This window comes from Phaethon lepturus, unplaced genomic scaffold (assembly GCF_000687285.1).
Source record: "Phaethon lepturus isolate BGI_N335 unplaced genomic scaffold, ASM68728v1 scaffold8181, whole genome shotgun sequence".
Classification (NCBI taxonomy): Eukaryota; Metazoa; Chordata; class Aves; order Phaethontiformes; family Phaethontidae; genus Phaethon; species Phaethon lepturus.
The window spans coordinates 1-17,201 of record NW_010519770.1 but is presented as its reverse complement, the minus strand read 5'-3'; the positions used below and the strand labels follow the sequence as shown (position 1 = coordinate 17,201).

At 36.9% G+C, this 17,201-nt stretch overlaps 1 protein-coding gene across 1 annotated transcript; it reads right to left on the bottom strand.

Annotated features, from left to right (window-relative positions):
• Positions 1-218: 218 nt before the first annotated feature.
• On the bottom strand, positions 219-16,104 carry MTBP (MDM2 binding protein; the record flags this gene model as incomplete). The annotated part of the gene is made up of 10 exons (XM_010297152.1): positions 219-284; positions 1,982-2,095; positions 3,240-3,486; positions 4,723-4,989; positions 8,344-8,439; positions 11,096-11,251; positions 12,710-12,854; positions 13,182-13,316; positions 14,662-14,775; positions 15,931-16,104. Coding segments are annotated over 10 exons (1,514 nt in total), but the record flags the coding sequence as incomplete, so codon positions are not given.
• Between the last annotated feature and the right edge of the window lie 1,097 nt (positions 16,105-17,201).

Genomic DNA, 17,201 nt, shown 5'->3' with positions numbered 1-17,201 from the left:
TACCATCTAAAACCTGAATATATGTAACTGGAAAATTTTGCCATTGGACTATTGATTCAGAGAAAGTTTTCGGGAGATCAGAGTGAAGCAAGACCCACAGCCAAAGGAATGCATCTCTTCATCTCTTAAAGCTGTGGACTAAGCCATTGTACAGCCAAGCTGCCACAGCTACATTTAGTCATGGCTCATTACAGGAAGAAATAAACAAATGGTCTTACCTGTTTAGCATTGCTATTTGCTGTTTTCTTCATTTCATCAAGAAGTCCTCTAGAAGTTTTAAGATCCTAAGTATGAAACAAAAAGCCGTAGAAATTAGCAAACTCATATGCTCACTCTCATTTGGATTCTAAGAGCCCTAATAACCAGGGGGGTGTCACCCTTTTACCACCTTGTTCAGAACCACAGAAGAATAATTTGACTTAAAAAAAAAAAAATTAATAATCTAAATCTATTCCAATAGGTTGCAGCTTTCCCTATAGTAGTCCAAACCTACTACGCAAGTGCGTGATTGAGCTGCACTTTTCCTAACCTTCTGCACACTTCCAGAAATATTCTTCTTCTTAAGTGATATTCAAAGTTCTTACAGTCTTGACTGAAAACTTATTTCTACATAAAGATGGATGTCCACTGTGCAATTAGATTGCAATACAGAGTTCTAGCAAAGAACAGAAAGGAGGATGTGGAGAAAGAAAATCAGTGCAAGAAAGGAAAAACCTAGAATGTCTTGTCCATTTTGCAGTCCAGTTAGCCCAGGTTGGGGCTAATGAGCTCTCTTGAAACAAAGCGAGCACATAACTTTGCCTAAAGAGAAAGGAAAACTAAGAAAATTCATATACTACTTGTCTCCAAAGGAAAATGATACCTATGGTATCATACTTCTGAAGTACGCAGCACAGAAAAGGATTCAAAGGGCTCCTGTAGACTTGGGGCTGCAAGACAGTTCAGGAGAACAAAATCCCGCTACACCTCTCTTGATCAGCTTTCCGAAGGCCAGGATCACTGCAGTACCCTTCCTTTTGCTCTTCTTTTTGGAATGGATCCGTGAACCCATCTGATTTGCCCTACTCACTCATCTCTACACAGTTCTTCCTTCAGGGCATATTTCAGAGAGATTTTGGGAGTGCTTACAGAATGACTGCACAACTGCGTTCTAATTATTTAAGAAGTTGGTGCTCATCAGCAAGATGTTCTAATCACCCGTGGAAGCATTCAGCCCTCTTCAGCTGCAACTTCATTTAGCTTAAATCACCTTTATTGAAGTTCACTAAATTGAGTTAGTTCACAAACACTGGTAGGCTAAATGCATGCAAATGAAGAGAAACAGCAGCTCAGCTTGCGAGCAACAGATTTAAACACCCTGTACTGTAATTTAACTTGATTTTGTGCCCAGACTAAGTAACATGGGCTCAAGCATTGACTCACAAAGTCTCCTAGGTATTGTGGAAAGAATTCTCATCGCCTAAAAATGAGGTTGATGCAATTCCACGTGGTGCTGCCAAGTCAGTATTTGTTAGATAGTTGTACACATTTACAAAGTATTTACAAGGACTTCTGCAAGCACGTCAGGGAACTAGAATTTCTGAGTCAGTTGTGTAAGCTACCTATTAAGCCAATAGCCTTAGAACAAGGGAGAAACCGAGCTGCCACAGCTATGGCTGGGAGATAGCTACAACAGCTAAGGAAGCAATACAGTGTAAGTATGACCAACTAACTAACTAAGTGGACTAACAGACCACTGCTTTAACGTGTTATCTCACATAAAAGACTACTGTTTTATAAGGTTTAAAAAGAAACAACCAACCAACAAAATACGCTGTAAAACTAGCTTCTGCATTTGACAAGTCCAACACACTACTAACACACCACTAGGAAATATTAGCTTAATCAAGTCTGAGAATCCCACAGCCCATCTCAAGTTTTATTCAGGAATGGATTCACATAACTAAGAACAAACAACTGTAAGAGCATGTCTTCTAGTTACCTTTAAGTAGAACTTTGATATCTCAAATAGTCGCTGGCTGCATGATGCGAAGCACTTGTGATCCTCTGCAATTCCATTTTTTTGAAGAGTCTTAGCAACCACCTCCTTCAGCATCTTGGAAACAATAGAAGCACACTCAAAAGTTCATCCCAATGATTGGTATGAAAAATTGTCCAAGGGAAGGGAAGAAAATAATACAATAGAACACCTGATCTTTTTTTGATCTCGCCTTTGTCTTTAATCCATTGGCCAAATACTGTCAACCCACTGACCAAACTTGGGCAGTTATTCAGCAATCTATTTCCATTTCCTTCATCTCAAAAATTAAGGAAATGCTTACATATCACAGCAATGCAGTGAATATTTACATGGGGCTTGGAAGACAGAAAAAAAATTGATAATGGCTTGGTTTTCTCTTCTCTAGAATACTATATACATATATATACACATAGTACTTTATATTGATATTCTCTTGTTTGACAAGCCCATATTAAAAAAATAATAATAAAAATCAGATGCTACAGTCAGGTTACAAAATTTACTCTGACATTCTTTATATCAGAGATGTTTAAACTTGCTGTAGGTCTGCACAAGTCACACCAATTTATGCTTCCTCGGGTCATCTCAACTCGCCTTGGGACGTATGACACCATGATTTGACAATATGACATCAGTCACACACTGTCCTCTCTAGAACGCTGGGATTAATTTAAAATTAGTATCACCAAGTCAGAAACAGTTTTGTGTGCTGTATTTTAAAAGTGGCATTCCTAATATATACAGCTACTAAAGATTATTGCATTAAAGTATTTAGATGTTATCTCAGTTAACAGACTTGTACAACTATTGGAATATCTTTTTATTCTCAGAATAGTCTGTTATTCCACAATGACTTTGACCCTTTCAGCACAGATATTTCTTTGGTGCCTTTAGGTTTTATTTTAATTTTCTACATGTCATAACTCCTACTCATTGATATCCATTCCCACCTTTTTTATTCCTAGTTGTTATGTGTCTCAGTCTTAATTCCCTGAGCATGATATAATACTCGTTACATACTTTTTCACTCCTTGCTTCTGCAGCACTCTGCTCAGTGCCTTCAGGCTTCACTTACACAAGTGAACAGAATGGAATTCAATAATAAGAAATAGAGATGAAGACAGTTCACTTTGAGTCAAAAAATAAAAAAAAAAATCAAGTCACATGGAAAGAAGTTAAGCAGATGCTTTTTCATGACACAAACAACATAAACCTTTACCCTTGTATGTTTCTGAGATCTCGATTCCTTAGCTGGCTTTGAAGTCTCATATTCGGTTGTACTTATGTGATTTGCTGAGCCAACCTTACTGGTTACTTTGTGGGGTTGACCAGGCTGTTTCAATGGCATCGAAGCTAAAGAAACTGATCTTTCAGAGCACCTCCTTGTTACAGCAACTGTGTTGTGACTCCCACTACTTCCGCTTGCCTGAGAGAGGAGAGAATCTGTACTCTCAGATTTGGTTAGCCTGGAAAGAACAGAAAAAAAGAAAAAGATGATAAAAAGAACTTTTAGATTTTATACCGACTCTTTCAGTGCCTTTGTTTCTGCTATAGGTGTTGCTAGGGTGTTAAGTACTGTACATTCTTGCAAAATGCATTTGAAAACAGCAGACAGGTTCAATCATGTAACTTTTTTGTAATAGAAGAACAGTTTACTGACTGATTTGGTCTCCGATATGTAGATCCATTGCACCTCTGATTAAAAAAAGTCTAGAAATGAACTGAAGAAATGAGAGAACAAAGAAGAGAAAAATCTTTGGAAGAATGGGTAGGTTTGCAATGGCCCCTTCATCTAGATAGCTAGGAGGAGACGAGTTCACTGGCTTCCAGTCTCAGGATAAGACAAAACTTTTCGAAACTATCTAATTTTTTTTAGCCATACAGGAATGTCACAACTCATCCTTAACTACAGGAAGTTGGGCGTTAAGAGTTCTACTGGAACACTGTAATGCTTGATCCTTCAACTCCAAGAGTGTTACTAATTCTGAAACTCCAATTTATGAAGCGCGAAGTACAACTGCATCTTCTTTTCTAAATATTCAGTAAGCTGCAAAAGATATGGATATTCCTAAAAACATACTTCTGTTAAAGGCTTACTGCAATTAGATTGCAAGTTAGGACTGGAAAGAAGGAAGAAGTGAAGTATTAGAGTAAAAAGTGAATCCAGAAGTAGTGTTACATAGTGGTTATTTTTTATTGATGCAGAGTTCGCATCTTCAGAGTGAGGACAAGGTACAAAGGGGAGTCTTGAAAACTAAACTTCCAGAAAAGAGCTGACAATAAGTTGCAGTTTTGGTAGGTCACCTTAGAGCAGCAGTTCTTAGGATTAGGAATTAAATTATTCTGTTTGTACAGTGCTTGGCTTTCTAAACCTTCAGTTGTTTATTTGTACTGCAACAGCACTGACAGTTTCAGTCCTAGACGAGGCTGTCATCTTTTCAAAGGCACTTGAGACTTTGCAATACACAACCCCAAATCTCTTAAATAAAAGGTGCCTGTGCTGCATGGTTTTGATTAATCTAATGCTATCAATAAGATGTCACACTTGAGAAAAAAAAAAGAACCTACAGAAAAGGATTAAACAACTGGAACATTTGTCTAGATAGCTTCACTAAAACATTTTGAGATGAAAGAAAAGATGCATTTCACAAGAGACTACTGAAATATTTCATACTAAAGATTTATTTTATTCAGTGTATTACCTTTTCTTGGGATAAAAGCAATCCAAGTCTTTTGATCTGCGTTTTAGCCTCAATGCCTCTGTTTTGAATTCACTTTGTAAAGACTCTCCATCAGGGACACTTCCAGGCTCTGACAAGACTGCAGGAGATGGGAGAGGGCTCAAGACAACTGGTACAGGGCAGCACTCTTTGGTGCAAGTAGTCTGAGTTTCATAGCGAATAAGACGAGTTTGAAGTTCAGCATATCCCAAATCTCTCTCTAAGGCTCTTCTGTTATCCAGACAATATCTACAATTGAATTTGGTGAGAAATCTGTGAGAGAAAGTCTCTGCTTTATTGCAATCAGAAAAAGAACAGAACAGCTTGCTTTTGACTATCATATAATCTCCAAAATTTTTTTGTTTGGACTGGTGTATTGTCTGAAAGATATCTTAAAACAGCCCAGTAAATTAACACATGCCTGATGGATTTAGCTATATTTAAGTCTAACTCAAATGAAGAAGCTGAATCACATACTATTTGTAAGCCTTTACCCTGTGGTCTTACAAATAAAATTTCCATTGACATTAGCAGAATTTTTTCCTTGAACAATAAGTGACAGATTAGGATGCTGATAATGGATTTTTTGCTCCTTATAGTTAGCTCTGTGTTACCTTTGTACCACCAGTCTCTCTATTTTAGATTTTACTGTTTTTCATATTCAGTCCATACTTAAAAGATGTTACTGCTGTTAACATGCTAACCAGTGTGACACTCAGTAAAACAGTGATGAGGTTAGCTCTGAACCCAAATACATGATGAAGCCAGCGCACCATAATGGATACAGCATCTTCAGACCTTGCAAGCATCCACCAAAACTTTGAGACTCAGAAAAATATCACGTTATTATATATAAAAAGATACACTCTGATATGGTAATATGATCATACAATACGCCTCTGTTTCTTCCTGGGAGAATGCAACCTTCCTAGTCAAAAAAACCCAACCAAACAACCAACCCAAGAAACCTGCAGTGCATATGCCATAAGAGAATCACACAGGAAACGCCTGAAGAAAAGATCCCAAAGTACAATGTATTTGATTTGCAAGTTACGAGTACTTCCGGAATCCCAAAATGCAACGACACTGACATAATTTTAGGAAAAGCCACGTTGTGACAAAAACTAGGTTGCTGTGAGAATTTATTAATCCAGTGGAAGTATGAGGAAGACTGGGTATGGTAAGTGCTTTAAATGCTATTTAGTATAGATTCTTTGCTAACTGCACTCTTTGGAAATGCAACCTTTAGCTTTGTCCAAGATACGCACTGCTATATGAGAGATTCACATTTTTTAAATGCTAAGAATACAAAAGCGTCACTGAACAAGCACAAGCTTCCCAGCTTCCTATTGATTACAAAGAATAAGTTGTTTCATTAACCAAATCAAAAGAAGAAACTGTATTAAATATGGTGGAGCTGAAAGAATGAACAGTGCTAACTTGGTGAAACATACTCATGGGATTACAACAATACAAAATGCATCTTAACTAACTTTCCCCTTGTGTAAAAGATTTCCAAGATTCCTTGCAAGAGACCAATGTTTCATTACCCAGTAATTTACATTACCTCTACTGCAGGGAAAGACAACAGTATTACCCAATATTATTCCATCCTTTTCTTAACAGGCAGTCTGAACAATGTGAGCTATCTCTCAGCCTACTCTCCAAACTACTTAGCAATGTTTTCTACTCTTAGGAACTCTAGACATATTCTTTACTTTTATCTCTTACCATGGAGTCACATTAAACTGCTAGATCCGATTTTTCCACTTTCTTCAGAGTATTTTCATATTCAGGGAAAAATTCACTTTTCTAATAACAGACCGGTGAATCCATTTCTATGGCTGAGTAAGACTTTCCACTAGAAATGAATTCATTATCTGATAAGAGTAAATTCTCTTAACTTACAAATTTCAAGGTATTTAATTTTCCTTATTTGTATTCTCAGTCCCCTGAGTAATCACATCCCCTGTATAGATAAAAATGTTTTTATCTTTAGAAGTTAAATTGCCATTTTACTCACTCTGCTTTAACAGCAATTACTTTCTCTTTGCAACACAGGATTCAAGTGTTTGGCACAGGTTCATTACACCAGAAATTTGATTTAATCGTAATTGCTACTCCTGGTTTTGTTGACAAGACTTTACTTCCAAATATAAATACAGCAGCTATGCAGATGGAAACTGTGATCACGACTGCAAGGTACAAAACACATCAGCTCCAAAAGACTGTATGGTACTTTTGCTACAATATATTCTGGTCGTATAGCTGTAGGTTCCTCCCTCACACTAGTTTCTACCACCTCGCTTCTACTGCTTCCCCCGCTTTTTCCTAGCACATTCTCCTTCTAACATTAACATGCCAGGGTCTCCCTGCTCTCCACAACATCCAGGCCTCCCTGTGGTCTCTACCTGTCGTATTTTGCTGTGAGAAGAAGCAGCACAAGCTGTGCTGTGCCTAATTTGAATCCCCATGCACGCTCCATGCTGAGGTCAGGTGGGTCAGGGAGCAAGCTACCACATACCAACAGACAACGGCATGGGGGGACAAACCTGCATTTCTCCTATTTACCCAGTGACTTCTGTATCTTTTATTACAAATCTAAAAAGGCTAACAGCCTCATGAGTTACCACTTCAAAAAAAACAAACAAACAAACAAACAGCTGAAGAGACAGAATGACTGCTTCACTTCCCTAGAGAATGTGGCTAGAATTACCAGGTATTAAACATAGGCTTAACCAAGCTATTTGTGCAGTTGACAGGAAAAACATACCAGCAGTATCATTAGTCACATTCTCATAATCTGAAAATGTGAATTTAGGAGGCAGCATAAATTTGCATGAAGACCAAACTGCCTCCACTTGGTATCCACTGCATTTCTTAATGTATGCTGCATTAAGAGTCTGTCTACATGGAAGAATTATGCTGAATTATCTACTCTAGCGTTTGTGTATGTCCTTTTCCCTCTCAAGGACAATATTTATATTTTTCTAAACAATTTTTATACAGCTAAATTATATGATGTTTGTCCATCTGAAGCTTTGACAAAACTAACGCTGACTGTCTGGGACTAAATTACAGTCCTAACCGTATCGATCCTTTCAAAGATTCTTACCACTAACACTTGCCTGCTGGTGGTGTTTTCAGGTTCCCTGAACATACAGGTAGCTTAACAGCAGGTCTCAAACCTCATCACTGTTAGTCTGAAGGTGCCTACAATTTAATATCAAAGTAGAAACTATGCATATAGTTCACTCATGCGCTGCTCCAAGGACTTGATTATGTGGACCCTCTTCCCCTTGCCACTTCCAGTTCTGAATTAAAATATTCAGGGGCACTGAGAATAGCTACAGCAGTACAACTTAGGAAAAAAAAAACCCTAGATGTTTTTACATTACCATCAAGGCAGGAGTGTTGAAATTTAAACCAGTGAATAAAATAAAGGTAAGAAAGGGAGAGGTGGTATGTGCAAAGTTGTTCCAACAAAAGAAAAGGATACATAAAGTTTTCCATAATTAATGTTCATGTTACTTGAGATGTTTCTAATTATACCTTGACTGGAAGCTGAAAAATAATTTTGGGAAAAGCAGCCAGGAAACTTACTCCAGTCCATGATAATGGCATCCAGCTGCTTTGTCAAAAGGCAAACGTCCGAGTTTCCGAGGAGTAAGCTCTGGTGTCAAAAGGAATGTGTTTTCACTGAAAGGAAAAAAATACAGGTCTATTTTAACTAGTTACAGTCAGGATAAAGTATCATTCCAGAAGTCAGAAACAAATGCCTTGACATAGGAAGACCAAAACAGCATGTGTTGTACCTAAGTCCCTGGAGTACAGCATCAATGGAAAATTAAATCTTTATTGAAGCAAGAATTTAAGTTCAACTAATACCTACTGAGCTATTACTATTACAGAAGATCTTGGACATTTCAACCAGTTTAGGGATCGCTTCTCCAAACAATTTATCAATAAAACCAGACAACTATAACCCCATTTCACAACGGGGAACCTGAGTAGTAGAATGAACTGAGAGGAATCCGGAACCAACCTTCTGTTTCTCCGTCCAGTGCTATAATCAGTGAATTCCCTCCCTTTAGTTTCGTGCTGTTGCCTCACCTAACAGTCACCTTTCCCAGGCTTCATAACTTCTTGTCTCCTGTGATATTTGAATTCCAGCTAGTAACTCTCTGCAACTACATCATATGAATGTATTTGAAAATATTTCAACAGAATAAGCCATAGCAAGACAGACAGAAAGAGCTTGCTGCCAAATCCTAGCATACCCTGTGAAGTCACATCCCAATTATCTCTACAGAAAGGAAGAGATGAAGGCAAGATGTAGCAGGATGTGAAACTTACACATTGCTTCAAGTTTTACTCACATAGGCTGTCTCTGCGTCATTACCACCAGAAAAATTATCTGGGAAAAACATCCAGGAAAGATGTTATACTGATCTAGCCAGTGGTAATTTAGAAAGACTGTCAGCCAAAAATCGAATCTATCAAACCTCTGTTTAAGCTCAAACATGGAAACAAGTGAAAACTCCTTTAATTCACCAGTCTCATAAAATCTCTTTTTTCTTTCTGTTAGTCAGGAAAATCTTTGGGTCCGTAGTCACTGTGCTTGAACATCTACTGTGCAAAGCTTCTAAATATTCCAGAGAATCTAGTCAGAGCACCTGCTAGGGGGGTGAGCAGCTCGGAGTACAGAGCTGGACACAACAGAAACAGCAACCTGGTATGTCAGAAAGGGAATGGTTCGCCATCTCCCAGACAACGACCTAGCTAGGAATTTTCACAGGCTTTCTGGTTTCTTTTCAGACGAAGAGGAATACATACATACAGTATAAGTCATCGGCAGACCTTGTAGCCTTCAAGCAAAAATATTAAGTCTGCTTTGTTATCCAGTATCATGATTTTGGCTTTATACTTCCCTTAGATATCCAAGATCTGTAAGTATTATGAGAGACACTCACAGTACAGTAACGTACTACAACGCAAAGGTTCATCATCATACCTTCTCATAATAATTATCAGAAATCAAAGCAAACTGGGGCAAATCCCCTTGAATTCAGACCTCGCTCAGCTATAGCTCAAAGCAAATCATGCAAGACAATCATTCTATGCTATAAAGCTTCTCTGGAGGCTTTTGAAAAAATCTGGGATTAAGAAAACATTTTTTAGTGAACAGTTTATTCACTCCTTTCCCACACAATTAACTGGAATAAAAATATTTTACATTATAGCAAAAATCCTAAATCATCTGGATTAGGATCACCACCATCATCATTAACTAACAACTCTGTAAGAGACTCTCAATCTTCACTGCATATTTTCTAACCTGCTTGAATTCTCTGCTCAGACATTTTTAAGGTAGTTTCAAAACTTTAATCAGTATTTTACCAAAGTCTCCAAAATCCTACAGAACCTTTCCATCTCACAAATCCTCCTAATTTATTACATATAATGAAGTTTAAAAAAGGACTGAGGGCTGTATCTAGTAATTCCATTATAAATTCTATTATTCAACATTACAAAGGTCAACAAATATAACTCTAGTGACTGCAAAGATTGTCTTGCTTACCTAGCAGTCTACGAAACAAATAGTATATAGTACAGGCTCTGCTTCTACACTCTCTGATTCTTCTATAGGTTGGCCTTACTCTAGCAGGTGTTCAGATCCTGAAAATTACTCCATTAACAACTTGTATCAACCTTCCCGCTGAAAAAGCAGTGGTTCATACACTAACACTTACGAGCAGACACGCTAAGGGTGAATACTTGCAAAGAAGTCAGAGTAGACAAGCTTCCTTTAAGAAGCACTTTACCACATAATAATATTGATAGAAATGCTGGGCCAGCATGACGTGAGACAAACACAGTTAAATGGCCTCAGCTATTGCACTTTTTACACTTTAATTGTCTTGCTACCTAGTCTCCCCTCCACTGAATGAAAGAAATCACACCAATAAAATTAAAGTTCTGCCAAAGTAACTTCTGCTTTGCTAGAAACACTCTTTTGGAAATGGACACATATGGTGGCGGCAGCTTGTAGCATAGCCACGGCAAAGGTCTACGGGCACACTTCTGCGCATCAGATGATTATTCCGTTATTTAAATACATAGGACTAACATCATCATCTCCAGCCACTTCAAATTCTGAAAGAACTAAATAGCAAGACCAACTGGAGGACCTCAGCAGTTGATTTCAATGGCAGGCATGTGATGCAAGGATGTTGCAAGTTACAAACTCAAATCCAGCTAGGCCATTCTGAGACTCTCATTTGGTCGTTATTCACATTCCCCTACATCAGTTCTAAGCGTGGTCTTCAGTGGTTGCATTATGCTGGATTCATACCGTTTGGGAATTTGTAGTGGCTGAAGATCACCAACTGGTAGCCCTTCTGGTGTGAAATATTTCAGTAATTCTTTAGCATCAAGCAATGTCAATGACTCCCGTTGGCTATCTTTGTGCCCCAGCAATTGCTCTGACGAATGTGCAAACATAGAAACTCTGAAAAAAGGAAAAAAAAACCCCTAAGAAATTTTTCTTCTTTTCAAGGTAGTAATCTTGTTGTATTAAAAAACAATTTTAAAAAAAACACTGCTAGTCTGGAGCAATTAAACTTATTTCCAAACATAAAATGAACAAGGTTGCTCCTTGAGAACATCTACACAAATGTTCACAATAAAGTATATTTGACACAGATTCTCTACCATCCTACTGAAGAAAGTAATTTCTTCAAGATTTTATAGCTTAGTTATGAAATACAACATGGGAAGAACATTATTCATCCTTTTTTTTCTGTTTATGGACCTGTAAGATAAAAAAATAATTCACGTTTAAAAAAAAAAAGACACATATAATATGTATCAAGTGAACCATAAAGCCACTACTGCATGCAACTCTCCAGTTTATTTTTTCTTAGTGTCCTCAATCAAGTATAGCAAAGTTCTCTCCTTCCTACTGTAAAGCAACATGCTGTACACCGATTCAGGATAAGCAGAAGATAACCAGTTCAGAATACAATGAAATAAACGTTAACTGACTATGAAACAGAAAGGTCTTTCAGGAAGCTTTTCAAAAGCTATTAGAACTAGCTATTAGAAAAAGCTATTAATTAGAAGGAAGAACTTTACCTGTTAGAGAAACAGAAGCCAATAATAATAACAACAACAACAACAGTAACAACAACCACCACCATGAGAAAATATCACATCTAATGTGAGAATTTCTGACGTGCCAAACTCCAATTTAGGCCATGGCCAGCTATGGCATTTGAAAGACAGAAATAGCATGGAAGTAACTAAGGAAAAGGCAGTTGGACACCTGGCTCTAAAGGTCTGTCAGCAAAAATGTTAAGACCCAAAGATCATGAAGTCTTATATAAAAGTGAGAGCTAAACGGAAATCAACAGGCTGTATTAAGTGACACAAAGGTCTATAGGTTTCAAACAGCACTGAAGGAAAAACAAAACCAAATATAAATTTCAAACGTAAAACCAATTGGATCTTCTACTTTAAAATTACATGAGACCCGATAGCAAGTCCTGACTATTTAGGAAATATGAGGAGATTAGAAACACATCGTACATGTTGACAAAAACTGTATTATCTTTATTATTTATGCCCCAGCGCATGCTGGGAGAAAAAAAGCTTTTATATGTTTTTCTACTATGGCTACTATTTTCTAGGAGTGCCCTTTTATTAATTTAGTTTTGGAACTATGTTACTTTTAGCTAGCTTTCAACTGTGTTTTGTTAATAAAAATCAAAGCAATTCTACTTTGAATACCAAGAAAATACACCTTTGGAAATGACAGAAACTTAGTTCTAGCCTTAAGCTATGTTTCTTCTGAAAGACTATTAATATATTTGAAAACAGTTTACAAAATGGCTATCAACATACACAGTTCCTCTAGAGTGATGTTCATTGGCCACTGCAAAGAAAATCTTCAGTATTTAACCATTACCTCATTTTTTGTTTGTTTTTTTCAAAGTTTTCCAAATTCTGAAGAACATGCCTTTCTGGCCACTCCAATGGATTTGGCTCCATTAATTCAGATTCTGCAAGAAATATATGGTAGATAACCCTTAACAGAAGTAAAGAATCTTGTTCTTTAAAGAAATATATATGCATATATCTCCTTTTATATACATATATATACACACAGCCCTTTAAAAATCTCTCTCTCTGTCTAAAAAAAAAAAAGTATAATTATAAGGAAAGTCTGCCTCGTGCTGTGGTCAGAAATGTTTTCTGTATAATTTTTGTCACGGAAAGGAAAGTTATTTTTCCTTCTATTTTTCCCCCTCTTTTGGGAAAAGATTCTCCCTCTTTTAGTAAAAAACTGAAAACAGGTATGAAAGTACATCAAAAGAGAATGGCAGTGTATTTTCTAAATAACGACTTACCAGAAGTCACAGTGCATGACCTAGTTTTACTAGCAACCTTCTGTACAACAGGCTTAGGAAAACTAGTGTTGCGCCGGTCCAAAATACATTCTCTTGTAAGTTCTAACAAGTTTTTGAACTCATCAGTAGAAATAACTGGAGGCTGCTCAGTCAATTCCTTTCTCTCTACAAAAGGAAAGAGAAAGAAAGAGAAGCTACTGTACCTGCTAAGTAACAAAGAATAACTGGAGCCTGCTAAAAACCAACCAAACAAAAAAATCCCCACCCCAAAACAGTAACTCAAGTAAGTTAACTTGACACTTACTATTGTATCCTTAAGCAAGGTATGGGTGGTTCATTGCATCAGCAAGCGAAAAAACCTTAGCAGTGAGAATAGCTGAAATCACATATGAATCACTTTCTACAAACCTTTAATTTCTGCGTATGTGCATTTCTGATTCAAACATTATCCAGGTGACCAACAGCAGGACTTGTTGAGCCTAAACATGAAAAGCTCTAGTCTACAGAGCCTCTTACCCACCTATTTTCACCACTGTTGCAGGAGTGTGGCTCCAATACAACTGATAGTCTGTTCTGGTCTCTTTGGTCAGAATATCAAGGGTCAGGCAGTTCTGATAAGATTTAGGATGACTAGCATATCCCAACTGTTCCTATTCAGTCTTCATCCTAACGGAGATGGGTACCTACTCAAAACAAACTAAAACAGCAGCTCTAAGGCAGTCCTAAGCTCAGGGTTAGAGTAGACAGGGATCTGGGGATGACTGCAAGTTGATGGGGTTGGGGAGTGGAAGACAAGACTGTTAGCAGAAATCTTAATTTCCTTAAGCTGTTCTGTTAATGATAATACACTTAAATTATCTTCATAGTATGCCCTTTTCAATAATCTAGCCAATCTCTGAGAAGTATTTCTTGTTTTAATTGTGTCTCTTTTAGCAGTGGAATTAGAAAAAATCAGGACAGTCAAATGTACTTCTCTGCAAAGTCATGAAAATCTACAGAGGATGACCTTTCAGTTATTATTATGAATGATGTGTCATGATAAATGTAACAAATATCCAATGCATACTTCTCCTCTGCTGTTTAAACTTTTGCAAGAAGGGAAAAAATAAAAAAAAATAATTCTGAAAACCATAAACCAGAATTCTTATTTTTGTAGAAGGCACATGCAGCAGTAAGGTTTTTTGGGGGGGAAAAAGCATTAAAAAAAACAGAGCAGAGAAAAAGTTAATTACCACAGAATTATTCCAAAACTATGCTCAAGCGTTCAGAGTATTAGTGTAACAAACACCCACCAACTGTATTTTAAGTTCATCATTCTCTTTTCCTCAATATTTAAGTCATTATCTGACATACAGTCATGGATGTACTACAAAAAATTTCTTTTTAAAGCTCCACGTTTTTCTTCACAAAGTTATCAACTCACCTGTAAGGTGAGCCATCACATTCAGTCAGAAATAAAGACCTTTTAAATGCTAGTTTGAGAACTACCAGTTCTGTCCCCATTACTTACCGAAATATTCCTTCAAGGCAAACACTTGAAGACGAGAGAGTTTCTTTTCTCTTTGTACAATCTCCTCTCCACAAAAATGCGGCAGAGACTTGATAAAGTCAGCAATATGAAAGCCTGTACAGATTAGGAGAAATCTATTATTAAGATTCTCTCACAGGACTTTGGAGACACCAGGTAATTACTTCTTAAAAGAAGACATAAACACAGCACATACAAATTTCAAATTCAAAGGAAACAGACAGACTTTCAAATATAGCTAATCATAAAAAACAAATTAGGAAATTAATTACAATGGAATTAAGACACCGGGGGGATAACCTGGCATAGATGACTGACTAGCATTTCTGAATTTCTCTACAAAATCAATATAATGACAACACAATTAACATGACTGACATTCAAGGAAGGTAAAAAGATCCTGAGTTTGATACCAGGGAAGAAAAGTTTTCTCCCAGCACACAGTCAAGGACTTTCAGTCTTCTGACACCCTACTAATGGGATTTTAATTAGGACAAATGGTAAGCAGTTAGTCATATCACACACGGATTTATTTTGATAATAAGGAAATAAGAGCATGTAGGTCGCTGTGTTCTTCTTCTTTGGCAGTGTTACTGAGAGCAAATACACGAATTAGCATAGTTATCTAGTACGTGTAGTTGTAACAGGACAACTACTCTAAGATAAATGTCTATATACATGCTCTTACCTAGTGGAGCAGCCGATCACCTGCTAACTCATATCCTAACCACTCTGCAGTAATATGGACATTTGCCACGTAACTGAAGATATAATCATGAAAATCAGCTTGCCCGCTGGCCTTGTGTTTTTTATTTTAAATCATCGGTGAAATAGGCTTGTCAACAGATAATTGCCTAGATTTTAGGTATGGGCTGGTCAGTCTTTATACCAACACTACATACTTTTTAGAAGTTTAAGTCTTGCAAATTTGATTTGCATTAATATCACCTGGACAGCCCTGTACATTCAAACATTTACAACTAATCCCAGCTATGAGAAATGACAGACTACAACTTTATGTACTTGATTTTAAAAATACGGTAGTAGTAAATTGTGTGAATAAATAAGCTCTTACTATATTTTTATCAATTTGAAAAAACTATTGCTGAAAGAATAGAGGTATTAATCAAAATGTAATGTTCCTCCTTTTTGTCTCCCTTTTAACACAGACTGGAATGAATAAAAGGAGCACATAAATTTTAATAGCATTTGCCTGCATTCACATACTCCTAAATAAATAATAACTCTTACTTGACTCTGTTTCTTCTGCTTTTGTCTTTAGTTTTCCATTTACTGCAGCAAGAGTGGCCGCACCATTGATCTGGCTGGCTGAATGAATCAAGGTTGCTTTACATCCTCCAGAGCCATTGCCTTGTAGCAAGAAATAGTATCGGCAAGATTCTCCTTTCAGTTCAATTTCTGGAACTTAAAAAACATCAGGACACAACTGTGACACAGCCTCAGGAAAGCAGCTTTAAAACAAGCTATAATTCACCATCAAATTCTTTCACTTGCTCTCTGCTGTTCTGTGAGAAATCTTACTAACATGTTTTTAGGAGACACACTAACTACAGCTGATATTTGCCCCTTAAAAAGCTACCAACTGAAGAGTAAGCAAAATAAATGAGCTACAGCAGCAAACGTGAGTTGGACTATGCTTATGGCTTAAAGCTAGCATGTTACCAGCACCAAACTCTGACTGCAGTGAGGGCCAGCTTTCCAAAGCATGCTACGAAGTACATCTAGCAACTCTAACCACCAACTAAGAGATGATCTTTACTTGGTCTTGGTAAAAGGCAGTGCTTTAACTGGCAAAGTTACACTTCGACCATGAAACAATGAAGAGTTAGGCAGTGTGCTACATACATAACGATTAGAGAAGGGTCTGTTCTTCTACATAATAACAGGCATTTTTGCATATGTGGATTGAAATAATGGTAAATGTTCACTGGAAGAACATGTATCCATAAAAGAAAGAGGAAATACTGTACACACTCTTCCCAAGGAAGCTGCATTATTCATTAACAAGAGTTTCACTCACTGCTTTACACTTGTGCATAGTCTGGGTGAGAGATAAACACATCTATTTTTAATCACAGGCATACAGTATTCAGTTTTGAAAATAAATTAATGTAAGACTTGATAGTAACATGGAAAGGATGGGTCTGTTATCTTTTTTACACAAAAAAATATTTTATAGCACCCTGGTAAACGTAGAAATTGGGAGAATAAATACTTCTTGATGTACTGAGTTTTAAAGGTGAAGACACTTAATTCCATAAGATATTTGTAGTACTGTCTCAATAAATAACTTAAGAGCTTAACATTTTTTAGTATTTTAAATTTTGTAAGTTTTAAACATGAAGTATTCCAGTGTTTCTTGAAAAGTTTACGTTGCAGGAGGAAGGGAAGAGAGGGGAAATACTACTACTTCAATATATAAATCCAGGGAAAGAAGAAAAGAACAAGGAAAAAAAGATTTCAGATGTGCTTTCACAGAATCACAGAATGACAGAATCACT